Consider the following 24,079-nt stretch of genomic DNA (forward strand, 5'->3'; position numbering starts at 1 on the left):
AGATATGTAGAACAGGACGCCTCAAGGTGACTGGAGAAATTTAACTCTAATTGGCAACTGGGTGGCGCTATAACAACAGAAAAATGCTTAGAAATTGCTGAAATGCGACCGATCGCTGTGGCTCCCCCTGTGGCCCAATGTTTTGGGTTTATTTCTAATTTTTGGTATGACTAAGTCATGGTATGGTATGTTGTACATTATCACGGAAACTGTCAGTGTGTCATTCTGTCTGTCCCACGTTTTTCTACTCACTGACATGGTCAATCTATGTGAAACTGCACATAGGCATTAAGGATTGGCATAGGTAGAAGGTGACAAAGCTACCAATGGGTATGGACTAGTTCCTTATGAATTTAAGCAATTTGGTCAGAGAGACCTCATCAGTCATTAATTACTTTTCCACCCTTTACTTCAGGTGTAGAAACAGTCTGGTGTTTTATGGGACATATTCAGAGTAGTACTAGATAGATAGATAGATAGATAGATAGATAGATAGATAGATAGATAGATACTTTATTGTCCCCGAAGGGAAATTTGTCTTGGACTCCATGAGCTGAGACAAGCTGCCGCCATAGTTAAAATTACAGAAGGAGAAGAAAGGTAAGTTACAAAGTTGCACATTTACGCAACAAACACACAGAAAAACAAAAGTTGCACGTATGCACAACAATAAATACAATAAATACACATATAACACATTCCCACATGTGCCCATACAAGTACAGTAGGGGGATGGACCACAGCAACAACATATATTGCACATCTCAAACTGTTACCTTATTTGATATTCTAATAGAGGTAGGGACAAATGAATATTTAAATCTGTTAAGCTTGCAGATGGGGGCTCTGTATCGTTTGCCAGATGGTAACAGTACATATTCTGAGTTGAGGATGTGAGCAGGATCGGATACGGCTCTCTGTGCCAGTCTGAGGACAGACTCTTCATAGATGGACTGCAAGGAGGAGTTTTCAGTCCTCCTTATGACCTTCATTGCAGTCTTGACCAGACGGTTAAGTTTAGATTTAGAGTGAACAGAGAGATTTCTGTACCACGCTGACATGCCAAACCTGATGATGCTTTCTAGCACAGCCTGATAAAACAAAAACATAAGCTTCTGGTCCACCCCAAAGACCCTGAGTCTACGTAAAAAATATAGCCTTTGCTGAAGGTGAGAACACAGCATGTCAACTTGATTTTCCCAGTTAAACAGATTATCAAAGTGAACGCCCAGATATCTATAAGAACTGACCTGGTTTATTGTTTGATCATGGATTAGTAGTGGGGAGTTAACACCTACTGACTTGGGGTCAATCAACATCTCTTCTGTTTTCTTGACATCTACTATCATCATCCAACTAAACAGCAAAAACTACTTCATACTAATGTCCCATAGCTCAGTGATACCTGCATGTAACTCAAGTCTCAGATGACAGTACATTATTGAGTAGTGTTCTCAGTGTGTTTACATCTTTTGTTTTGTGATTACAGTTTCTTATTTACATCCCACACCACTGTCGTTTTACTGCTGGCCATCACAGACGCTACCGTTTCATCTCATATGATATGAAGCAACCTCCTTCTTTCATGGTTCTGATGATGACGCTCGCACCTAACAGCCCCGCCCCTTTTACATGTACACGCTTGTGGCAGGATAGGAAAACTGACCTAGCTGATAACCAGCTTCGTAGTACCGGTTATCCAGACAGCCAGTGTTAGGGTTGGTCAAACCAGATAGCGAGAGGACATCCTGGGTAACATTTCAGTCAGATAGACCTCATCAGTCATTAACTAAGCTACTTTTCCACCCCTCACTTAAGTTACAGAAATAGTCTGGCATCACTTTAAAGTGTTTTATGTGACATATTCAGAGTAATATTATCATCATCCAACTAAACAGCAAAAAAATACTCTATACTAATGTCATAAGTGCTTTATTGTAGGCAACTGGACTTGCTTGCGTTTCTTGAAGACGTTTCGCCTCTCAAGAAGCTTCTTCAGGTCTAAATGACTGGTACAAAGTTGCAGGCTTTAAATTCTGTGTCGGTGTGAACCCTTGCAGAGTCGTAGGGGCCACGCAAGCTCTTAGTTTCAGAGTCGTTAAGGTCACAATGTGAGTCGTTGACCCACCCGGCCATCATGTGAGTCGTCAGGGTCAGGTGGGACGAGGGGTGAATGGATGTGAAGTCGTCTGGGGAGGGATCCCAAGACTGCATTGCAGATGGGTGATATGTGGTGTCATAGGCCACCCCCTCTGTTTAACAATGGTTGTTCCAGCTTGACGTAGATGGCTTCTTTTACTCCTCTTTCAAACCATCTTTCTTCCATGACCAAGATGTGCACATTGCTATCATCAAAGGAGTGTCCCTTCTCCTGTAGACGTAAGTGGACAGCTGAGTTTTGTCCTGAGGGGTTGTGGTTGGACTTGTGGTTGTCTATACTGATGTCATTTATACCTTAATGATACTTTCACCTACACCTTAAGTCTCAGCCGACGGTAACTTTTTTGGTAGCATTGTCAACATTTCCCATGATGAGAATATGCAGTATCGTTTACATCCCATGCCACTAACATTTATTGCCTCTTGGTAGCACACACTTTCAGTATTGTTTCATCTCATACGATATGAAGTGGTCCACCTCCATTATGGTTCTGATGGTGTTGCTTGTGATTAACAACTCCGCCCCTTTCACATGAACACGCTCTTGGCTTGATAGGAAAACCCAGAGTCGACTGAACTAGTTGATAACCAGTTTTGTAGTACCCATTATCCTGCCAGCCAATGTTAGGGTTAGTCAAGCCAGATAATGAAAAGGTATCCTGGTAAGTTGAACTGGCTTCGTAGTACAGGCCTTTAGTTGTGAGCAGTTTTATGTAGGAATGTTTTCTTTCTACTGAACTACACCCACCAACTGTATCACCAGGCAGAAGGAAACCTGCATCTACTGCTAGCGCAACTTGATTTTGGGGTGGACTGTCCTTTAAAGCAACACATTACTTGAGCGCCAAAATAAATCCCAACTATGTCTTATGTTTTATATCTCACTCCTTATGTTACTGCATTATCCTTCACATTTTGTTTTCTCTTCAGGCTCAGGCTGTGACATTAACGGTAGCCCAGGCCTTTAAAGTAGCCCTGGATCTTTGGGAGATTGCTCAGGAAGGTGAGTTCACTGATCTGGAAGAAGGTGACATTGAAGCAGTTCAGTGAAAGCTTTTTCTCTTGAACTGTTTATAAAAAATAGGAGTGAGAAGACGCTGTAATCCATCCAATTGGAGACGTATCTTTCTGGGAATCCTTTTGGTTTTCAAGCCTAATATGTTTCACAACCACAAAGGAGCTGAAGGAAAATGCTTCACATGCTCAGTCACCATCCTGACCTCCACAGTCTCCACTGCACTATGTGAATGACACACTACGATACTTCATGCACGTAAAAATACCACTAAACTTGAATGACTGACAACCAATCATATCAACACATTTCAAACACCTGATAGTTTAGTAGAAGCTACCGAGTTACCATTACAACTTCAAATTATCAGTAGCATATTGTGTTTTGATTAAAATGATGTGGGAAGGAATACCTCACCTTTGAGGTTTTGAGAAAATACTGGGAGTATACTGAGGGTTATAGAGGCTTTGGATGGAATATACTGTCGGTTAAACAGTAGAAAAGATGGGTATGAAAGAGTTAACTATAGTCCATCTGTTTCTTTAAGTAATGTTCCTTCATGGATTCTCTCAGAGCCATATGTTAACTTACAGCTTGTAGAAGACAAGAAGAATAGTTCAGTAACACATAACATTCAGAATATTGTTTAAGACCATGTTCAAAGACAATTTTATGGATTTTTGTCAATATATACAGTAAATATATATACAACAAAAGTATGGGTATGGAAATGCAATTTTGTTGGGTCCCTGCTCATGTAAGTAACGAACAGGCAGATAAACTGGCAAAGATGCTCTTTAAGATCCAGTGTGCTGGATTTGTAGGATTTAGAGGGATATAGTATTGATAGAAATTCAGTATAATTGAGTATATTTTCTTTAGTCTGTAATCACTTAAAATATAAGAATGGTTTTGTTTTTGTTACCGAAGAATGAGCCATTTATATCTGTCACTGTCACCCCGCTTTTAACAGGAAGCTGATTTGATCTGTATTTTTACCACTGTTAATCACTGGGTCCATTTGCAACCTAAAAACCTCCTGAATGTCTGGATCTTAAGTTTGCAGAGAAAAAGGTAATCACACATTGGTAGGTGTTAGGCTAGCAGCCCGTCTCTGACACGCCAATCGGCATCAGAAAGACACATGAAACTGCTTTATTCAGTGTTTTTAGTGGTTTTAAGCACCAAGTCCATTTGTTTTGAAGAGGAAGAGACCTCTGCGGATCATTCAGCTCCCAATAAAAACCTCCAAAACAATGAGCACTGAAGGACTTTTAACCAGGACAAATTTCAGCTAGTTGCAATCTGCAATCTTCACCACTAGATGGCACTAAATCCCTCTAAATCTCACGTACTTTCTTTAACAGCAATAAATGACACCTGGCAGAAAGAATGGGATACAGATACTAAAGGGAGACTAATTATAATATACAAAAGTCATGCAAAATTGCATTTTTAACAGTGTAAAAGAAGATATCCTAACTTCAGAGAGTGGGTAATCATAGGTTCAGGCATACAGGATTTCAAGCCATGTTACGTAAGATGGGGAGAGGTTAATCAAAGCTGTGTCGGTGGTGTAACACTCTGGAATTTGTAGAACATGTATCACACGATAAATATGTTTCAGAGAGTTAGACTTTAAGGTATATAGTACATGAGACAGGGCAGGAATGGAGTTTAAAATCACTACTGAGCACTTGACAGTACCTGAGGGAAATCAGAAGGCTTATATACTACAGGCAGGATTAAGAAACTGGGTATGAATTTTTACTTCCTTTCTTTTAGGCCAGTTAGTACTCAGATAATTTAATGCCCTTATTCTACACACTCCGACACAATAGGTGGCGGTACGGACCTTTAAAGTTGGGTTAGAATCTGCCAATAAACTCACCGAAGAAGAAAAAGAAGCACCAGATGGTTGTCTTCAGGTTTAGTTTTGAGAACTACATATATATATAGTTTTTTTCTGTCTGCAGACAAAAGCAAGAAGGCCAGGACCTGCTGTTCTTGTGCAGCAAGCAAAGGGCAAACAGAGACAACAGACACTCAGTGTGTTCCAGCAGGTGAGTTCATTTGATATAGTCCTTATCCACATTGTCTCTCTCTGTACATCACGCTGGATTCAACAGCAATGATAAGAGACGTGATTTTGTTCCTAAAAGGTGACACAGTTGGACTGAACGCAGCAGAATGTCCTGCTGATAATTACTACAAGGCAAGGTTAATCTTTATCTTCAGCCTAAAGGGAATGGTGCCTTGTTTAAAGCATGGTTTCCAATTTAAGAAATAGCAACAAACAATTAATTTAGCCTTATCAGCCTTTAGGTGAGTTGGGGGAAAGTTTGATGTTTGGGAAATATTGCTTTTTTGCAGAGACAGAAATGTGCCAGAATGTGATTAGCTTAGCTTAGCATAAAGACTGGAAACAGGGCAAACAGCTACTCTGTCTGAAGTTTAAAAAAATCCATCTACCTGCAGCTCTTTGAGGTTTTACAGCCGGTTTTGTGCCAGGAATTGTCTGGCACATTACCCCCTGTAAACCTACAGTGTGTTGTGTTTGCATCTTGGTTTATATTTACCATACAGACATGAGAGACTATCAATCTTCTCCTCTTTTTCTCAGCAAAAAAGCTATATAGTAGTATACTTACCAGAATGTCATTAAACTCTGAATAAATGGATGGGTTTCCCGTAAACAAACAATCAAGAATGCACATGCCGCAGTGCTTTAGCAAACTCAGTAATAGCAGTTCACTAAAAAATACTGTCAGCATGAAACAGCCTCTGTCTGACTGCTGCGTAAGTTAAAAGCATTCTAGTTATGGGTAACTTAAGCATGTCTGTTTCCTCGAATTATACCAGACACTATGTATTCTCTAGACTTATAAGTGTAAAAGCTTATATTAAATATTACATGACTGCAGTGTGTACAAGCAAAGCTTTTTCCACTCATAAGAAACACTTGGCTCTGACCTGTTTGTAAGAACTAAGAGCTAATTATCCACACTGACTGAGCTAACTGAGAGTTCTGCTTCCTGTGAAAATGGACATTTTCCATCCTTTTGTGATTTTTGAAGTTTAAGGCACAAAAGCAACTTTATGTGTTGATCTTGTCAGAAGCTGTCAGTCATTTCTTTTCTCTTCTACCCTCAGTGTGATTGAGCATCACACTGATGACAACATTCGGAAACCCATCAGTAAGAATGTTTTTTAATAAACTGAAACACTGATTGTTCCTCATTTAGTTATGAAGACTTAATGCTGTGGGGTGTCAAACTCATTTAAGTTCATGGGCCACATACAGCCAAATTTGATCTTAGATGGGCCGGACCAATAAAACCATTGCACAATAACCTGTACGTACCATCAGCTCCAATATTTTCCCTTTTTATGTGTAAAGAATTACAAATACATGCTGTAGTTGTTCATCCCTTTACAGAACAGATAAACAGCTTAAATAAGTGCAATTTCACACATTCAGTCAGTCTACTTCTCACTGTCATTACATGTGCATTTATCCACACATTTCATGATACAGATTCTTTTGAACTGAAGCTGCTGATTGACAATATTTGGCACAATTTTCAGTATCTTAAAACATATTCACAGTAAGTATTCATTATTATATTGGAGAACTGAATTCAGGTCAGGATGGAAAAACCTCTGCAGCAGAATTTATATGAAGTAAGCTACGGATTGTTTAATTTGCTCCTGAAACCTGGCACGCCTTAGTCTAGTCATCTAGTGGGCCAGATTGGACCCTTCAGCGGGCCAGTTCTGGCCCATGGGCCGTATGTTTGCCACCCCTGCTATAGAGAAATTCTTGAAGAAGCTGTATGCTAAATTAAGAGCGTAATTATGATTCAGAATCTGAGCAAGGTAATCTTAAGTGCTATATCGTAGGCAACTGGATTTGCTTGAGTTTCTTGAAGACGTTTCACCTCTCACCGAAAGAGGCTTCTTCAGTTTAAAGTAAAGTCAAAAGTGAAGAAGCCTCTTAAATAAGAGGTGAAACGTCTTCAAGAAACTCAAGCAAGTCCAGTTGCCTATGATATAGCACTTACCATGACCTGGATGACTGAGAATCTTCACCAACAACCACAGGGTGGGCTTTACACTTCCGTAAGAATGCCGTTCCAGCACTCTGGGTTTGGGGCAGCATCATCAGTGGTAACTGCTGTACGAGCCCTGCGCAGAGCTGCAGTGATTAACTAGCCAGTGGGATACACACACAGAGACTCACATGCACTAACATGCACATGTATTTGGACCGGCTACCACACACAGATGGACAGTGACTTCATTCAGTGAACAGGACGTCCTTCCTTCACTATATCTTTACATAGCAAGTCATTCTTTGCTGCTGTATTTATGTTTTGAATGTCATATACAGCTCCCTTTAATATTTAATAAATGTACTGAAGAGGCGAACTGGCCATTGTGATTCTAGAAGGATGAGGATAAAGACTATGTCATCTAAACATACTGCAAAAGTTGTGGAGAAAAAGAAACTGTCACTGATTACAATGATCACACAAGTTCTATAAAATGACAGCTGCAATAAGTTGCAGTCACTGACATGAGACAGTAAGTAGACGCAGATTTAGAGTAATTAAAGCCCAAATTCCTGCAGACTTGAAGCCCTGGTTTCATAATCCTCCAAAACCCAACAGTTTCCAGTAAACATGATTAAGTAAATGCTTCCAGTTAGTTGCATTGACTTTAAAATGACCTTTCTAGTGTTAGTGTGCACACGACAATGAGTAATCTTGTAGTTTGACGTTGCACCCTCTCACACACAAATTCTACTGCCGTCACTCACTTCTCACATACACTTAGGGGCAAATCACCTAATTATACGCCACTCATTAGTCATTCAGGGGAGCGGCAGATTTTAAGTACTTTCCAATAGCCGTGACATTTATAGGTCAAAATGTTTTCTGCTCCTCAGGGGGTCAAAGGGTCCGCAAAATGAGACTTAATCATCCATTCAGTTTGTTGTTAGTGAACGGCCGGCTTTTCCAGCTTCTTTCAATTAAAATTGGCTCCGCTTGCAGCCGTAGTGGCCCGAGGACAGAGAGAAAATTTGATGTGAAAGCCTCAAGGACCTCTGGAGTCACTCGCCCTACAGAGACGTATGAAGGTTTTACAGAGATGATTTAAATTCAGCCTGTTGCAGAGGAAGCTGTGAGTGCCACAGGCCGGAGTTGATGTTTCAAAAAAAAAAGGTGACAACTGTCCTTTCTTTATTGTTGTGTGTCTGGATGTGTCCTGTCCTTTTCCTCTTTTCCGTCCCCGTCTTTCTCACCTCCTGTGTCCCTGTCAACCTCTCGTCCACACCTGCCACCTCCCTCAGATCCAGAGGCACACAAGCCTGGTGGGATGGAGGAGAAGCTCCGGAGGCCCTTCTTCTCTGCCTCGCTCAGCTCGCCCTCACCTCGCAGTAACCCTACTCGAAGGCGACCGATCAAACACGACTCTTGGGTAGGTCGCACCATCTTTCTCCAAATTCCAAACTGCTGCTTGGTTTGATTCAGGCCAGAAATAACGGTTAAATCAGTCTGTTGGTTTGATGATATATAGGAATCCAACTTATTCTCTCCTGTTACCGAATCCTTAGATGGCAAATCTGTACACCTCACTGCATAGACCTCATTAGGATAATTTTTATATGAGCAAAAATGAGGCCATCAACATTTTCACATCAGCTTCATTAGGTCAGTATTTGTATTGATACCAGTCCAGTGTATCAGTTTGCAGTGTCCCGAATATTTTCTACAACAAAACATATAAAAACCGTATATGAGGTTTTAAATTTCAGATATTTAAAAAAGTCTGTGTGGTAGGCCTGTGGTATAGATACCAAACTAGCACTGGTTCCCAACCTTCACTAGGGGTCACCAAAGCTTCACAGGGGGTTGCAAGGCCTTCTTGATTTTAAGGGGTGTACGAAAACTTATAAAAATATTTATATATACAGTCGGCCAATATGCATTCATTTCATTCATTTGATGAAAACTAAATACAATTGTTAATTATAATTTAGATTATTATTTAAGACATAAACTTAAAATATTCAGAGGATAAGGGCACGGTGAAGACCTGAACACGTTACATTCACAGAGCCTTTACTTTCTGCTAAACAGTCTCGTCCTGCAGCAGAAAAGGATGCAGTTTAAACAACAGAAGAGCTAATAGAACAATGGCCAAGTTTCAGGAAGAAGAAAACACTGAATTTGTCAATCAAGAAACCGATTGAATATGTATGATTGTTTAAAAAAAAAAAAACATAGTTCAGACAGAGAAATGTACAAAAAGTTCCTAAAAATATCAGGAAAACTTTTCTGTGACACAGTATTCACAGGAAATCTGCTCAAATTCCTCCAATTTGCTCGCTTTACACAAACGTCTTGCAGTTATTGCGCTCACTATTTGGGTTATTAGTACTATTCATAAGTTGTTTTGTACTGTTAATGTTATGCATTGAATCTGATATGAAATGTCCATATTATACATCAGTTACACAGGGGGCATCAGTCGATAGAAAAGGGGTCCCTTAAGGAAAAAGACTGGGAACCACTGACCTGGAGTATGTGGAGAGCAGTGTGTCCATGGACATACGATGAATATGGGACGTTCCCTTGTCTTCTGAACTCCATTTTCTGAGACACAAGCAAATATTCAACATTATTGTCATGACAGATGATTGATGAGAGTCGATATGCATCCTGTTGACCAGGCTGACAGAGCACAGTAATACATGCTACACCACAGCATAACACTTTGTAAGTGCCATTTAACAATATTAATATCTAATTTCTTCATTTTCATTTTCTTGTCACTGGATGCTTAGTTTGTGACTGTGAGCTCCGTTCCCCTCAGCAGTTTTCTTATTAGTTAAAATGTGCTTCTTTTGTAAGCACTCCAATTATTACTCAGCTCTAATTTGAGTGGTTACATGTAGTTGTTGTAAATAAATTGAAATGTTCATGCTGCAGAGACTCAAGTCACCATCCTAGTGTTTACTTACAGATTTTCAACACTAGGTGGCATCACATCCATGAGAATGTCTTTACAGGCTGATTTTAAACAACACACTCTCTGTGTTCATGATTATGTATTTACCCTGATAGGATTTTTCTCTCATCGGGAGAATTATGCTCTAATTAAATCACATTAGTCCAACTAAATCTATAATAATCTCCTCTCTTACTGTTGTGTTTTAAATAATCCTTTTTCGTTTGCCTTACTTCAGGTTAAATTTAATATTGTTTTTAGTGGTAAATTGGACAGAATGATATTTATTTTGTCATATCTGTTAGTACGTGATAAATCAGAACAGTGCAGAGTGGTTTTAACTGGTTGAGTTCCCAAAATTAGAGCAGGGAAAGTAGAGCAAATACGTATCCTCATCCACGTGACTTCCCCCTTATAGAAGTCATGCAGTATTGCCAAACAGTCACAGAGATTGGAACAAAAAATACACATAAAAATATGCATTATGTTGCAGTGTGCAGTGATTCTTTGGCTCATAAATTTGTGTGTTGCTTGATGAAATAAGTTATGACAAACAGCTGACTCAGTGAAGAGGCACGGGAGCTTGAAAGCACAGAAGCAGCAGGATTGTAATTTGAAGTAATTTATGTGTGTACTGATTCATATTGTTCATGTCCCAACAGGACGTGGAGGATGGACTCGATGATGCGTTCTCAAGGTAACCTCTGCACACCACTACAAGTCTGCTGAACACTGGGGATATATGCTTTAATTTGGGAGAGGAGATGGAATTTTTTTCTCAGGCACAAACTACTTAAATGTTCCCCCCTGAAAACCAAATTTATGAAACTATTTCCGTGCTGATGGCAGTCCTGAGCAGAAATAGGCCGCCCTCTGAATGCTGTCGAGCAATTTTAGATGATGACAGTTGCACTGAGGGTGATAGTCAGCTGTCAGTAACCTTTCAGACTCTTTTAAATAAGCAAACCTTCGCTGACACGTTGACTGACATCAATTGTTATTGAGATTCACACACACACGGGCTGACACAGAAAGAGACACGCAGTAGTCTCCCTCTGCGGTGACTCTGTGCAAATATTACATCCATGGCAATGAGGTGACGTAGAGAGGACGCATGAAAACAACTGTCTCTGGGGACATATTGATTGTGTGGTAACTTTATTTGGGGTTTGAAAACTTATTTATACAAGTCATCATTGACTGGAGAGGTGTAGTAAGATTTTATTAGGTAGATTTATATAAATGCTTTGCTGTTAGCAGCAGAAAGAAGAAGGAAAAACATAAAAGACTTTAATTACTGTAGGTGTTTTAAAGCTCTGGTGTCTTATCAAACCAGAGCTGAATAAAACAACGCAGTCTTTGAGTCGAGCAGCTGTCGACTCTAATTAAAGCGAAACAAATAGCCATTTGAAGTAGTTGGAGATGACTTATACAACACTAGTGTTAATGTTGAAGTTCCTAAATAAAATAGCTCAGTTTTGACTCCTTTTGGCCAGTATTTTGGTATCATATCAATATTTGATATGAGACTAGATATTGTTACAATACAATGTTCTGCTGGGGAACTTTTGGTCCTGGCACTCATGTGGATGCCACTTGACACACTCAACCCACCCAAACACCATTACAGACCAAGTACCTCCCTTCATGGCTAGGGCACTCCACGACAGCAGTGCCTCCCCAACAGCCCAATGTGCCGTGCCACACTGCAAAAACTGCTCAGGAATGGTGCAAGGAACATTACAAAAAGCTTAAAGGCCCATTTATGCTCCCTTTACGTACAAAAATGTATACGTCCGTTTCAAACGATGTTACCATCTTTGCCCACATACTTCCATGCGCCCTTTATGCTGGCATGGATGTTAACCAATATATCCACCAGGGGGCAGCCCAGCATCAAAAGTTTATGACAACAACAAACTCAAAAACAAACATGGCAGCTGTGGAGGAGATATTGATAAAGTACCTCTTGCATAAAAGACAAAAACAGGGGCAGCGTTGTAGGAGGCAGTGGTCGGTGAGGCCGTTAAATACATCGCGACTGGAGGACGGAGAATTCTTTTCTCTAGTACTGCTGATGAGAGAAATTGAATTATTTCTTCTTCGTGTCTCACTAGAGCTACGTATCGGGTAGTGACAGCAACACTGCCCCCACGGTTCCCGGTGGTACTGCTCCGTTTGGCCCGTATCCGTAAGCTTTATGGAAACGCGCAGAAATATGGACGAAATGAATGTGGAGCACGGACAGAAGGCTCCATCCGTATCCGGATCCGTATTTAACGTTGAGCATAAATGGGCCTTTAAAGGCGTCAACCTGGCCTCTAAATTCCCCTGCCTCCAATCTGATCAAGCATTTGTGGGACATGCCAGTACCCCAAAGGTACCCTCATCCATGGTGGGGCGTTCTTGGGTCAGACTTGGCTATGACACGTCAAGGCATGGACACAGGACCTCTGGGGGTGTCCTATGGTGTCTGGCACCAGGGCGTTGGTAGCAGATCTTCTGAAACCAGTCGGATGTGCGGTGGGGTACCAGCACGTCCCTAAGATGCTCAATCAGATCACTGCCTTTGGTTAACAACTTTCTGACACATGTCTTCAGACCAGCTGACTAAAGAACACCTCATAGAACACCTTATAGTCTGCCCAATTATCCCAGCGCTCCACATGTCCTTGCTTTAGTCTTCAAGTGAGAGGTCAGTTTTTCCATGGCATATAGCTCCTTTACAATGTCCATCCACTGTCCTGGACTTGGAAGGTCACGTTTCAGCCAGTTCCAAGTAATGGCCCTTTTTAAATGCCAGTATAAGGATTTTATAGTATAAGTATAAGGGAACAGATAAGTGTCTTTCTTATGAATGATGTCCTCAGGTATTAATCCCAAGTACACAATCCTTAGGTCCCTTGGGATCTTTCAACCTAAAACTATAACAAGCATTTTTAAAGCAGTTAATTTGTTTGATTTGCTTACTTACTACACCATTTTACATATCACTGTATAACAGTGGATGTGAATAGGCTGTAAGCTTTTATTAAAGGTCAAGTGTGTAAGACTTTAGAATTTAGTGGAATATAGCAATGAGGATTGTAGGTTGCAACCAGCCGAAAATTCTCCCGGTTAGACTTCCTTCTGTGTTCTTTGCTCAGGAGGTCTCATCCTCTCCAAAACAAACAGAGCCAGTGATTTAAACTGATAAAAACAATTTCACGTTACAAATGGGTGTTTATCTGACACTGTTTGGCATATCAAAGATGGGCCATTAGCCCAGCACCTGCTAATCTGTGCTCCTGTTTTTTCTCCGATAACTTAAGATGTTCTGGAGGCTTTTAGTGCTAGCCAAACTGTCGGCAGAGGTCTCTTTTTCTCCAATACAAACAAACTTGGTGATTTAAAGCAGTAAAAACACTGATGATAAATTAGTTTCACGTTTTCCGATGCTGTTGTCGCGGAGGGGCTGCTAACTACTGCAGCCAATGCAAAAGTGCGGAAATGGCCCTATTTAGAGCCAGTGTTTGGTTTGTCTGTTCTGGGCTACTGTAGAAACATGGCGGTGCAAATAGGCAATCTCACTAGGGAGGACCTGCTCCCTGTGTAAATATAAGCGGCTCATTCTACGGTTACGAAAACACAATGATTCTTATTTTCATGTGATTAAACACTAAAGAAAACATACTTATTATATTCCATTTCTGCCACCTTTTCCCTTCAATCCTTCACACTGGACCTTTAAACATTAAACTGATTGACTAAAGAAATCATGTGGAACTAGAGAGCAGTCTGAAGGCTTGTGAGATCACTGTGCCTCTTCTCAGACAATAGAAATGACGATCGCTTCCTTTACTGCCAGCATGATCGTCACCTCCCGACAGAGCTGTCAGGAGCACAGTGACTGAAGCCAGGAACGGCTCTCCACAGCGCATCAGCGTTTTATCTCTGAACTCCGATTACAATGCAACACTTTTTATTTTCTTTGGGAGTGTGACGGTCTGTGAAATTGTCACTTCATGGCCTGCAGAGAGACGAAAATGTGAAATGTGCGTCTCACGGGTAGAACCTGTTCCGTGTTGTAGCCTGCCTCTGAGACATACAAACACGATTAATGCTTACAAAATCGACCACTTGGTCCCTCTGACATCTTCTTTCATAATGTCCCTCCATGCACAACAGAGTGTTAGGAATGTAGGCCAAACAGTCCAGTGAGTGTCTGAGCCCTCTCTGTGGCGTCTCATTTCCTAATATAACCAGCTGATATGTGTGTATGTGTCCTGCTGTATTATCCCTCTATAAAAAGAGAGGAGCAACAGAGGGATGGCGCCTCACACATTAAAGGGAAAGCAGCTCATTAAGATGTGTTGCCTGCGGCTAATAGATCTGTTTGTTGTGTTGGAGCATGCACCGCTTTGGTTAAAGCAAATGGGTAAATGAGAGGCAGAGATTATACAGAAGTGTATGTGGAAGCTGGCGGAGTGTGGAGAGAGATCAGAAGAGGAAGGTGGGTCATCCCAGAGGCTGTTCTCAGCAGGGATGAGGAAATACTGACCTCAAATGTGGATGTCAAATGGAGGGAGGTGGAGCACTCAGATCTAAATCTGACATCCAAGAGGAAATGCTAAAGGATTTTTGGGAGTGTTAGAGCAGACCTACTCTGCAGAGGTCAGCAAGGATGTGAAGCTCTGCTGTGGCAGCCCAAGAATGGTGGATAAAATCCATCCTGAGACGTGGGAGACTCTGGATCACATTGAGTTGTCATGGCTGTCACACCTCTTCAGTGTCACATGTGACTTGGGAAGTGCTTTTGAGATCAGCAGAGGAGGGTTGTGCACCTCTCTCACTGTTCAGGAATCACACCTTTGACTACTGCAATGGTTTGCACCAGCCAGTGGTCAAGAAATATATTTTGCTATGATCACAAAGCAGTGTGTAGACATTTTAAGGATAAAAAGATTGTAAAGATATCATTGGAGCTTGCTTATCTCATCTATATTTTGTCCCCTGGCTGCGTCCATGAACCATTTGGCCCTTAACTGCTCTGTCCTTTATGAGCATTGAGTAGCTTATAACAAAATGTTTGAATAACAATTGACTAGTCAACAGCATAGACTGTATAAAATAATGAACGCTGACACCATGACGTCACCCATTGGTTTGTGGACTCCTGTTTTGAAGTCCAGTTTGGTGTTTTGACTGTTGTCATCTTGTATTTTCGGAGCCAGAAGTGATGAGAAGTGACAATATTTGGACAAGAGGGTGGTGCTAACTTAAACACGAGCTTCTTACTTGGTGAGCACGCTGCATTTACAGTCTATGGTTAGCTAGATATAATGCTAATGCTAATTTTCACTAGCAATTAACAAGCTTAAAACCATTAAAACAATATATAGATGGTAAAATGGACCTGCACCCATTCCTACACTAGTGGCCAAGGCTACCATACAAGATGCCACTTGCTACTCAGTTTTTAATACACGGATGTGGAACCAGTATCTTGCTCAAGGATGCTTCGACATGCAGACTGGAGGAACCATGGATCGGACCTGCGATCTTCTGATTAGTGGACAACCTGCTCTACCTTCTGAACCGCAGCCGCCCTTACTGTACTTACTGGAAAAACTGAGCCTTGGATTCGTTGGGGCTCATTTACTACCTTATAATTTCAAACCTAACCGTCATTGCCCATCAAAGTGTTTTGATGCATCTTTTATGTTGGTACAGATAGATCCACAAGGTGGGACTAGAGGGTAGAGTCAAAAGATTCTGACAACAACAAACATGGCGTAGGTGGAGGAGTTAAAAATATACCTTTTAACGGAGGCGGTGTTGTAGATGGCAGTCTGTAAGTGTAACTGGTGTTATGGATAGACAACTCGTGGACAGTTTTCTGGCATTTATTGGCTCCTGCAGAAGACAAAACATTTTAATAGTCTTTTGGACTCACCCATCTGCACTTGTGCCCCCTCAGCCATGCGAAAGGGCACTGTGTGATTTACATTTTTTACTCAAAATGCACATCAATATGTTATCTTAAGATTACATTACATTTTCAAATCATTTTACGCATTACTCTGTCAAGAGCTATGTCCTAAAAATAATGACAAACTACATTCAAAAAGGAAAACAATGCCACCTTGTGGCCAAAACACAACACTGATTGGGGTGGAGTGGCTTGACAAAACCAACCAAATTTATAACTTAACAAAGGAAAACACATCAATGCAGAAGACATAAAACATTTTAAAAGCCTCTCCCATCTGCACTTCTGCCCCTAAACTTGCAAAATAATTATATTTACATGAGGAATTACAAGCTGCTGCTTTGGTCACGTGACATGGAGCGACTGCCTTAATGCAAATTGCGCCAAAATAAGTAATTAAAAACGTCTATAAAACTTAAATACGTGGTAGAAACCACACGAAAATGATTGGTAATGCAAGAATATTCAACAGTAAACAATATTTATCAAAGGTTACAACCATAATGGCTCATTTTCCAAAGAAAACAACATAATATGGCCACTGTATTCTCCACACAATTTACCCTTCGCAGTGCGAACGGCACGGTGAGGGATAGAAGGGAGGGGCTACGGAAGACCAGGAGGTACGGAAGAGGCAGAGTGCAGGGAGTTAGTTTCCAGAGGAAAAAAATATAATAAAACAGGAGTAAATAAAAATTACTCATAGAGATAAAATTCACAAACACTCAAAATCATTAAATTAAATGACATATAAGTTCAGGAACACAATTTGGAAATAATAATTAATAAAGTGCATTTTTAATTCTGTTACATAAGGCCATAAAATACTTGTGACATATGAATGGAGAAGTTACTTTTTAAATGTCTTCTTCATGATAATGGTCGTGTCTTGCTTGAATTACCCTACACTGCCCCCATGATTTCTGGTGATACTGCTCCATTTTGTCTGTATCGGTAACCTTTCAGAAAACGTTCATTGGAGCTTTTTTATCTCGTCTATATTTTATTCCCTGGCCATGGCCATTAACGGCCCTCAAGTGCCATGTCCTTCAAGAGCTTTGAGTAGCTTATAACAAAATGTTGAGATGACATCACAGACTGTATAAAATAATGGATGAGCCACCATGATGTCCCCTGTTGGTTTGTGGACTCCTGTTTTCAAGTCCAGTTTGGCGTTTTTACCATATTTTTGGAGCCAGAGGTGACGGCAAGTGTCCATATTTGGACAAGAGGGTGGCGCTAACCCTAACACTAGCTCCTAGAGAATGCAGAGTACAGACAGAAGGCTCCATCCAATTCTGTACATGTCAAATGTTGAGCATGAATGAGGCTTTTGAGGGTCTTTTAGTACAACCAAATGCTGAACATGAGTTTCTAAGTTGACCAATATGTTACAGTAAACTTTCATGAACTGAAAACACACTGAATTTTCTGTGAATGTTGGGCTGTTTTGCCGGCAAGCTGCGAGCGTTTAGACACACAGAGCCGGATTGGCGAGTTGATCCTAGGTGCCCAATTTTCCGCCTTGTAGGGTAGACATATTAGCGGAACCTTTTTGGTTTAAAAAGACAGAGGCGCCCTTCCACAACAGGAGGGGCTGTTGATGACTTGTGGGAGGAGCTGTTGATGATGCTGCACGTGCGAGCCACTGGTGGTGGATAAACAGGAAACAGCTGATAGCAGGAATTAGCAAGCAGCTAGTAGCAAGAGGGAAACCTGACAGACACTATAAAGATGAGCAACTGGGGAGACAAGGAATTGCGCGCCCTCCTCGTCCTCGCAAACGAAGAGGCCATTAACCGTCAGATGACGGGGACGGTGAAGAACGGGCCAATTTACGAGAGAATTGCCGAAGGACTGACTAGCCACGGCTTCCCTCCCACATCACTGTTTACGTCACACGCTGAGCTACACGTTTTGTTACTTGCTCACGACAGCATTGCCCCGAAAAAGGCGCATTCTGTATAAACAAAAGTAGACAGATGGCATTTTGCTGCACTCCCCGATTTTGCTTTTATACTGCCAATGCTGAAAAAAGACTGATTGGGCTTTCCTGCAAATTTGCACAATGCCTGTTTAAAATGGGCTAGTGACAGCAGCGGCTATGGCTATACTCTGTGAATTTAGGGTTACATCATGTTACCTAACTAGCAACTTGTCAGTGGAAAGCACCGACCTGTCACCTAAAGCAGCCACACTCTTAATTATGCATAACTTTAAGCCTTAATGAAATTTAATGGGTGAGTTATGTAAAAATTCAGCCCCTGCACAGTTGTCATGAACGAGGAAAGTAGCTGTCGAGACCAAAACTGTTTTTTATATCAGGCAGAAAACCTTTATCACCATGGCCTCTTGATCTAATGTCCTACTTAGCTTCTTTAAGAAAGTGGGTGAATTCAAAGATGGCATCGGGGGTCAGTTTGACAGTCTCTTTGTTGGCGGTTCACTCTGAACCACTTTATTCCACTTGTGTGTCAGTAGCAGCCTCCAGGGGTCGGCTACAGTGCTTTATAGTCTACGTCTGATGCAGCCATACCAACTTCAGCAGAATATTTTTTAATTAACTGCATCAGCACAGGTCAGGGTTTAGACGTCTGAGAATAATCTAGTCGTTAGAATGGAAGCTGGTTATTTAAATGGAGGCTCAGTGCTTTTACCCAAGGCAATAAGTGCTCACAACTGTTGACATCAGCTGCAGTTCAAATGTTTAAATTAAATGGTTTGATTTGTGTTTAAGATTTCTTAACTGAAGGGTGACCATGGAGTTGAAATGACTGTTATGCAACTGTCGGCTTTGTGCTGAGACACTTAAATTATTTAACCCCATCTAAATGTGCCGAGTTCTTTTTTTATTTTTGTAATTATACGCTACTTTGAGTGTTTCTTCATGCATAGTGGGCATGTGTAGGAGTCTTGGTTTGTGTGAACAGTCTGTAGTAAGAGTTGGAAAACATTCTTGGTGTTTTGACATGTCTTACAACTGAGTGGCAAAGTCATTTTCTTCTTCTATCTGGCATGCAGCAACATGGAAGCAGAGGACATGGACACCGGTAAGAGAAGCAACTGGCATCTTACTTAAATGTTTGGTGCTGCATGTTGCATGAGGCCTTACATTTAGAATACCACTCATTTCTGTCCCATTTTTACTCAGTCCAGACTGTCCAGAAATAGGCAAATCATCTAAGTCAGTGGTTCTCATCCATGGGGACCCCAGCCGTGAGAGAAACTGCTGGTATGTGTATATTTTAGACTCTGCCTGACTGTACAGGAACAAGTAAATGTACACAGCAACATTCAAGTTATTGAATGCCTGTTGAATACATCTGGAACATAACAAAGCAGGCCAGTGGTTGAGGAAAGAAGACTTTTTCCCAGCAAACCTTAAAGGGACAGTTCACCACAAAATCAAAACCACATATTTTCATCAGTCTAGATTGTTTTGGTGTGAGTGGCAGAGTGTTGGAGATATCAGCTGTAGCAATGTCTGTCGTCTCCTGAATATAATGGAACTAGATGGCCTCCGGCTTGTAGTGCTTAATTTGAAAAACTCAGCATCTCTTTCCAGAAATTGTGACCCAGTTACTCAAGATAATCCACAGACCTTGTTGTGAGCAGTTTCATGTAGGAACTATTTTCTGTCCACTGAACAACACCTACCATCTGTATCACTACACAGAAGGAAGAGTGCATCTACTCATGGACAAGAGCCTCGTGACAGGGTGAGATATGAATCTCAATGGCATCCTCCTTGGCTGAGCTGTAACATTAGCTAGCTCAGGGGTGCTAGGCGAGCTAGCAGTAGATGCACGCTTCCTTCTGCACAGTGATACAGTCGATGGGTGTAGTTCGGTTGAAAGAAAATAGTTCCCTACATGAAAGTGCTCACAACAAGGTCTGTGGATTATCTTGAGTAACTGATTCTTGATTTCTAGAAAGATACATTGAGGCTGAGTATGTCAAATCTACAAAATAGATCAGGAAACAGATTAAACATGAGTTAATAACATGAAACAAGGAAGAACACAAACAGAAAACCCCAAAAAGAAGTCCACAAGATAACATAATATCAGCAAAATCCCAGGATCATGGCACAGATATCTCTACAGCCAGTATCTCCAACACTCGACAGCTCACACCAAAACAGTTTAGACTGATGAATAGCAGTACAGGTAAGAAGAAAAATATGTATTTTTGATTTTGGGTGAACTGTCCCTTTAAATATTTATATGCTATTTGTAGGGGTGTGAGTTGTTTCTTTTAATATCTAAAGGGGATAGTTTTGATGGTGGAATGGACAATTATGAAGAGATATTTCGAATCTATTACATATTCGGTTTTTATCCTTTCTTCATTCGAAGTTTCAGTTCAGTCCCAAGGTTATTGATTTCACCAGCTATTATCAAATGCCATCATAGACATGATTGTGTCTCCATTTTTCATCAGAAATGGAAAAACGAATCACTTTATATGTTGTCGTGTCGTGACAGTTGTGTTCACTTGACTGTGAGTGACCTTGTAGATGTTATAATTCTCCATTGTGTAAGTCAGCCCTCCCGCTCATTCACCATCATCCTCTTTCTTCTTCTCTCAGTTTTAAAACTTTGCATATTCTGACCTCTGTAGCAATATTACTTTCCTCTCTTTCTGTCTCTGTCAGACTGGCCGAGTCCTGCCCCGAACCCGTCTCTGACAATGCAGCTCTGAGTCTGTGGGACACATCCACCGAGAATCTATTGTGTGTCTGCAACAATGAGTCTGAATAACAGACGCCGGCAATAGCTGCCCAACTTATAACACTGCAGAAATTAGACAGAAATCACACCAGAGGCCCCAAGACCAACAACAAACACAAAACAGCATACATCACACAACAGACAGCATAACATATCACGCTTCCTGGTGCACAACGTGAATCCGAGAGGCTCTGTTTGATTTTCTGTGGCTGCTGCGGAGAAACCAGAATGGATACCCTGATATTATAAACTGCAATTTCTGTGAATGCCTGCCAGTCAACACACACTCCACTCAGTGTAAACAGCCATCATCAGCCAACTCTCACAAACTGCCAGATGAAAGACGGTGTACACAGTGTGCAACACGGCACCACAAGACAAGCAAGGCTTACATATTTCTACTTGAAGAAATTCCCAGAGGAGATCATAGGATGAATACCAAGTGGAGTCTAACTTTTTGGATCTAAATTTGTAAAAAATACTTTCACACATGGATTCCCATTGAAAATTGTGATGAGGATTTTCTCAGCATCGAGAAGCCCAGAGATGTGTGTACATAAGGCTGTCATCTCTCTCTGAAAATGGGAAAGCTCTCTGATGTTGTCGTTTGTTTGACGGAGTAGCAGCTGCCGGTGTCAGCAGTCACTGGAGGAAGTCCAGCGTTGGAGGTCATTGGCAAAGCTGGTACAAATCTTCAGACATAAAATATGGTTCAATTTGTGGTGCTGAGTTCAGTTCTTTGAAGAATGAAACAGCATGTAAATTAAGTAATTAGGCAGACATAAGCCCCGTTTCCACCAAGCAGTACATTACAGTGAGCATTTTTTCCGTTTCCACTGTGAAAAGTTGTGGATGGTACCAATGGAACCGTTCCGTACCGTCCCCATTTTTGGTCCCCCCTCTGTTGGGGTACCTAGCACACAGATCTGGTACTAAAAGGTGGAGCTGTGAACACTGCAGTCTGTTGATTGGTCAGTAGCGGACGGTCACTCTGCTCAGGGCTGAGTTGTGGCTGGTTTTGTAACCACTGTTCGTACCGTCGCAAGTTTCACATTACTAAACTGTAACTAAAAAATGAAAGGATGTTTTGCTGCCTCTTGCAGCAGCTGTAAAAAGAGAAAAAATTCAGTGGGCCGACTGCCGGCAACTTTTAAGGTGGAACGTTTACTAGTAATGTGACTCAATGCATGAGTCAACGACCTGAATCCATCAGCACACCTTAAATTTCAATATGAAAACTCTGACCATCACTGTAGTTGTTTTTTTTTTTCTCTCTCTTGGATGACTTTTACTAATGAGTAGATCTTCAAACGTTCAAAAAATATATAAATGTCGACCGGATTATGTGAACTGCATATATTCTAATCCTCACTTGGAGAAAAAAAGCATTGCGGAGCGTTGTTTCTGCAGGCTCCAGCCAAATATCCCATTGAGAGAGACTCTCACTGCAGCTTGTTCAGTTTTGTTCTGAAAATGTCGGCGTGCAGCCTCGTTCTGTGGACGATAAACGAGGTGCAGACTTCCCTCTGTGTTAGGAAATACAGTGAGTGCTGGATGGAGCAGAGTGACAACAACCCCGCCCACATTTAAGGGTGCTGTTTGCAGTGGAAACTCAAGGGTCTAGGTACCATGTCCGAAGGGTTACTTTTGGTTCCAAAGGTACCATACCGAGAGTGTTTGGTGGAAACGGGGCTTAACTGTACCCATGTGTCATGTTTTTATTGACTGCAACATACATGTGTTGTGAAAAAGGCCATTGTGTTAATTAAGGAAATGTTTCTGAGAGAAGCAAACACACAACATTCACAGAGTGGTATGGTGTATACATTTTATTACCAACTTAATGCCCAACATAAGGATTGCTTACTATGTGTATCCAAGATTTAAAAGAACATCTCTTGGCCTTCTTCAGCAGATGGATTTGCTCAGTTATCACGGACATGGTTTAGTTTGTTATATAACATGTGGGGGTGGCATCAAATTATAAAAATGTTGTCTTATCAAGTCAAGGCAATTTTATGTGTATAGCTCAATATCACAAGTCACAAATTTGCCTCAAGAGGCTTCACAATCTGTATGACATACAACACCCTCTCTCCTTACACACTTGATTCAGAATAAATAAAACTCTGCCAAAGAAAATGATAGAAACCTTATTTGAATAAAGTATCAGAAGACTGAATTTAATTTTCGTTTATCCATTTTCTAACCACTGTCACCATGTGAAAGAAATTCCAAAGTTAACCATCGCCATGACAACTGAGCGATCTGTTGAGAAAGGCCTTGAGATGTTGCGAACAGGTTTGGAAGGTCAAGAATGAATTTTCAAATTTAGTTTTGTTCAACAATGTCAGACATTTCCAGTCTTATTATAGAGGTGAAGGAATGCATTCAGAAAACTAGTGCTTAGGTGCCACCAGCAGTGCACCTCACAAACACTTTGACATTTAAAGGGGCACTCCAGTGTTGTAGTATTGCACTTTTATAACGCTGGGAAGTTATCAAAATTGAAGTAGCAGAGGCCAAAATATCCTCACTTGTACTTTCTAGTGTTTACACACTGAGTCCGTTCTTTTCAGATGCATTGTTTAATCCATCATCCTTCCTCCACATTCTGTGTGCAGTCCACATCCTCCTCCTCTTCTTCACCATCCACCTGAATATTACTATCTGACCTGTTGAAAGTGAGTTATCTGAGTTCTGAAATGACTCCCGTTCCTCTGTGTCTTGTCATGGCTGTGTCCTGCCACCACATTTTCTTCACTGATTATCAGTCAAATGTGAAAAGGCTTCTGATGGATGCAAAAAACACAGAAAATCGAACATGTTATAAAACTTTTTAATGACGGACGAAAGTTTCAGACTCAGTGTGCAAATAGGATTGACACAACGAGAGGACGTATTTAATTTTAGATGTGTCGGACTAGAACAACGGACTGAGTACGCAAAGTCCGGGAACCAGACAATTCTAAATCTGCGAGCTCATGTTGTCCACTCAAATCGGCCTGCTTTGGGCCAAACAAAGCAGGGTGCTTCAACACCCTGGTATTGGGGACATGACAGCGAGCACATTCCTAGTTTAGTAAAGAAGAGCTCCTTTGAGGCAATTTTGAAGACAATCAAGATGGGCTGCAGCTTTCTGTTGCAGTGCTGTTTTCAAATTCTGATGGCACAAACAGCAAC

At 41.1% G+C, this 24,079-nt stretch overlaps 1 protein-coding gene across 1 annotated transcript in view; it reads left to right on the forward strand.

Annotated features, from left to right (window-relative positions):
- Positions 1–21,302, forward strand: part of si:dkey-71h2.2 (low density lipoprotein receptor adapter protein 1) — an 87,213-nt gene extending 65,911 nt beyond the window's left edge. Inside the window, 5 exon segments of the mRNA XM_050057655.1 lie at positions 3,091–3,163; positions 5,152–5,238; positions 8,532–8,659; positions 10,855–10,889; positions 20,821–21,302. Coding sequence (XP_049913612.1) covers positions 3,091–3,163; positions 5,152–5,238; positions 8,532–8,659; positions 10,855–10,889; positions 20,821–20,926 — 429 coding nt within the window. The 3' untranslated portion in view covers positions 20,927–21,302.
- The last annotated feature ends 2,777 nt before the right edge of the window (positions 21,303–24,079 follow it).

Source organism: Epinephelus moara, chromosome 12 (assembly GCF_006386435.1).
Source record: "Epinephelus moara isolate mb chromosome 12, YSFRI_EMoa_1.0, whole genome shotgun sequence".
Taxonomy (NCBI): domain Eukaryota; kingdom Metazoa; phylum Chordata; class Actinopteri; order Perciformes; family Serranidae; genus Epinephelus; species Epinephelus moara.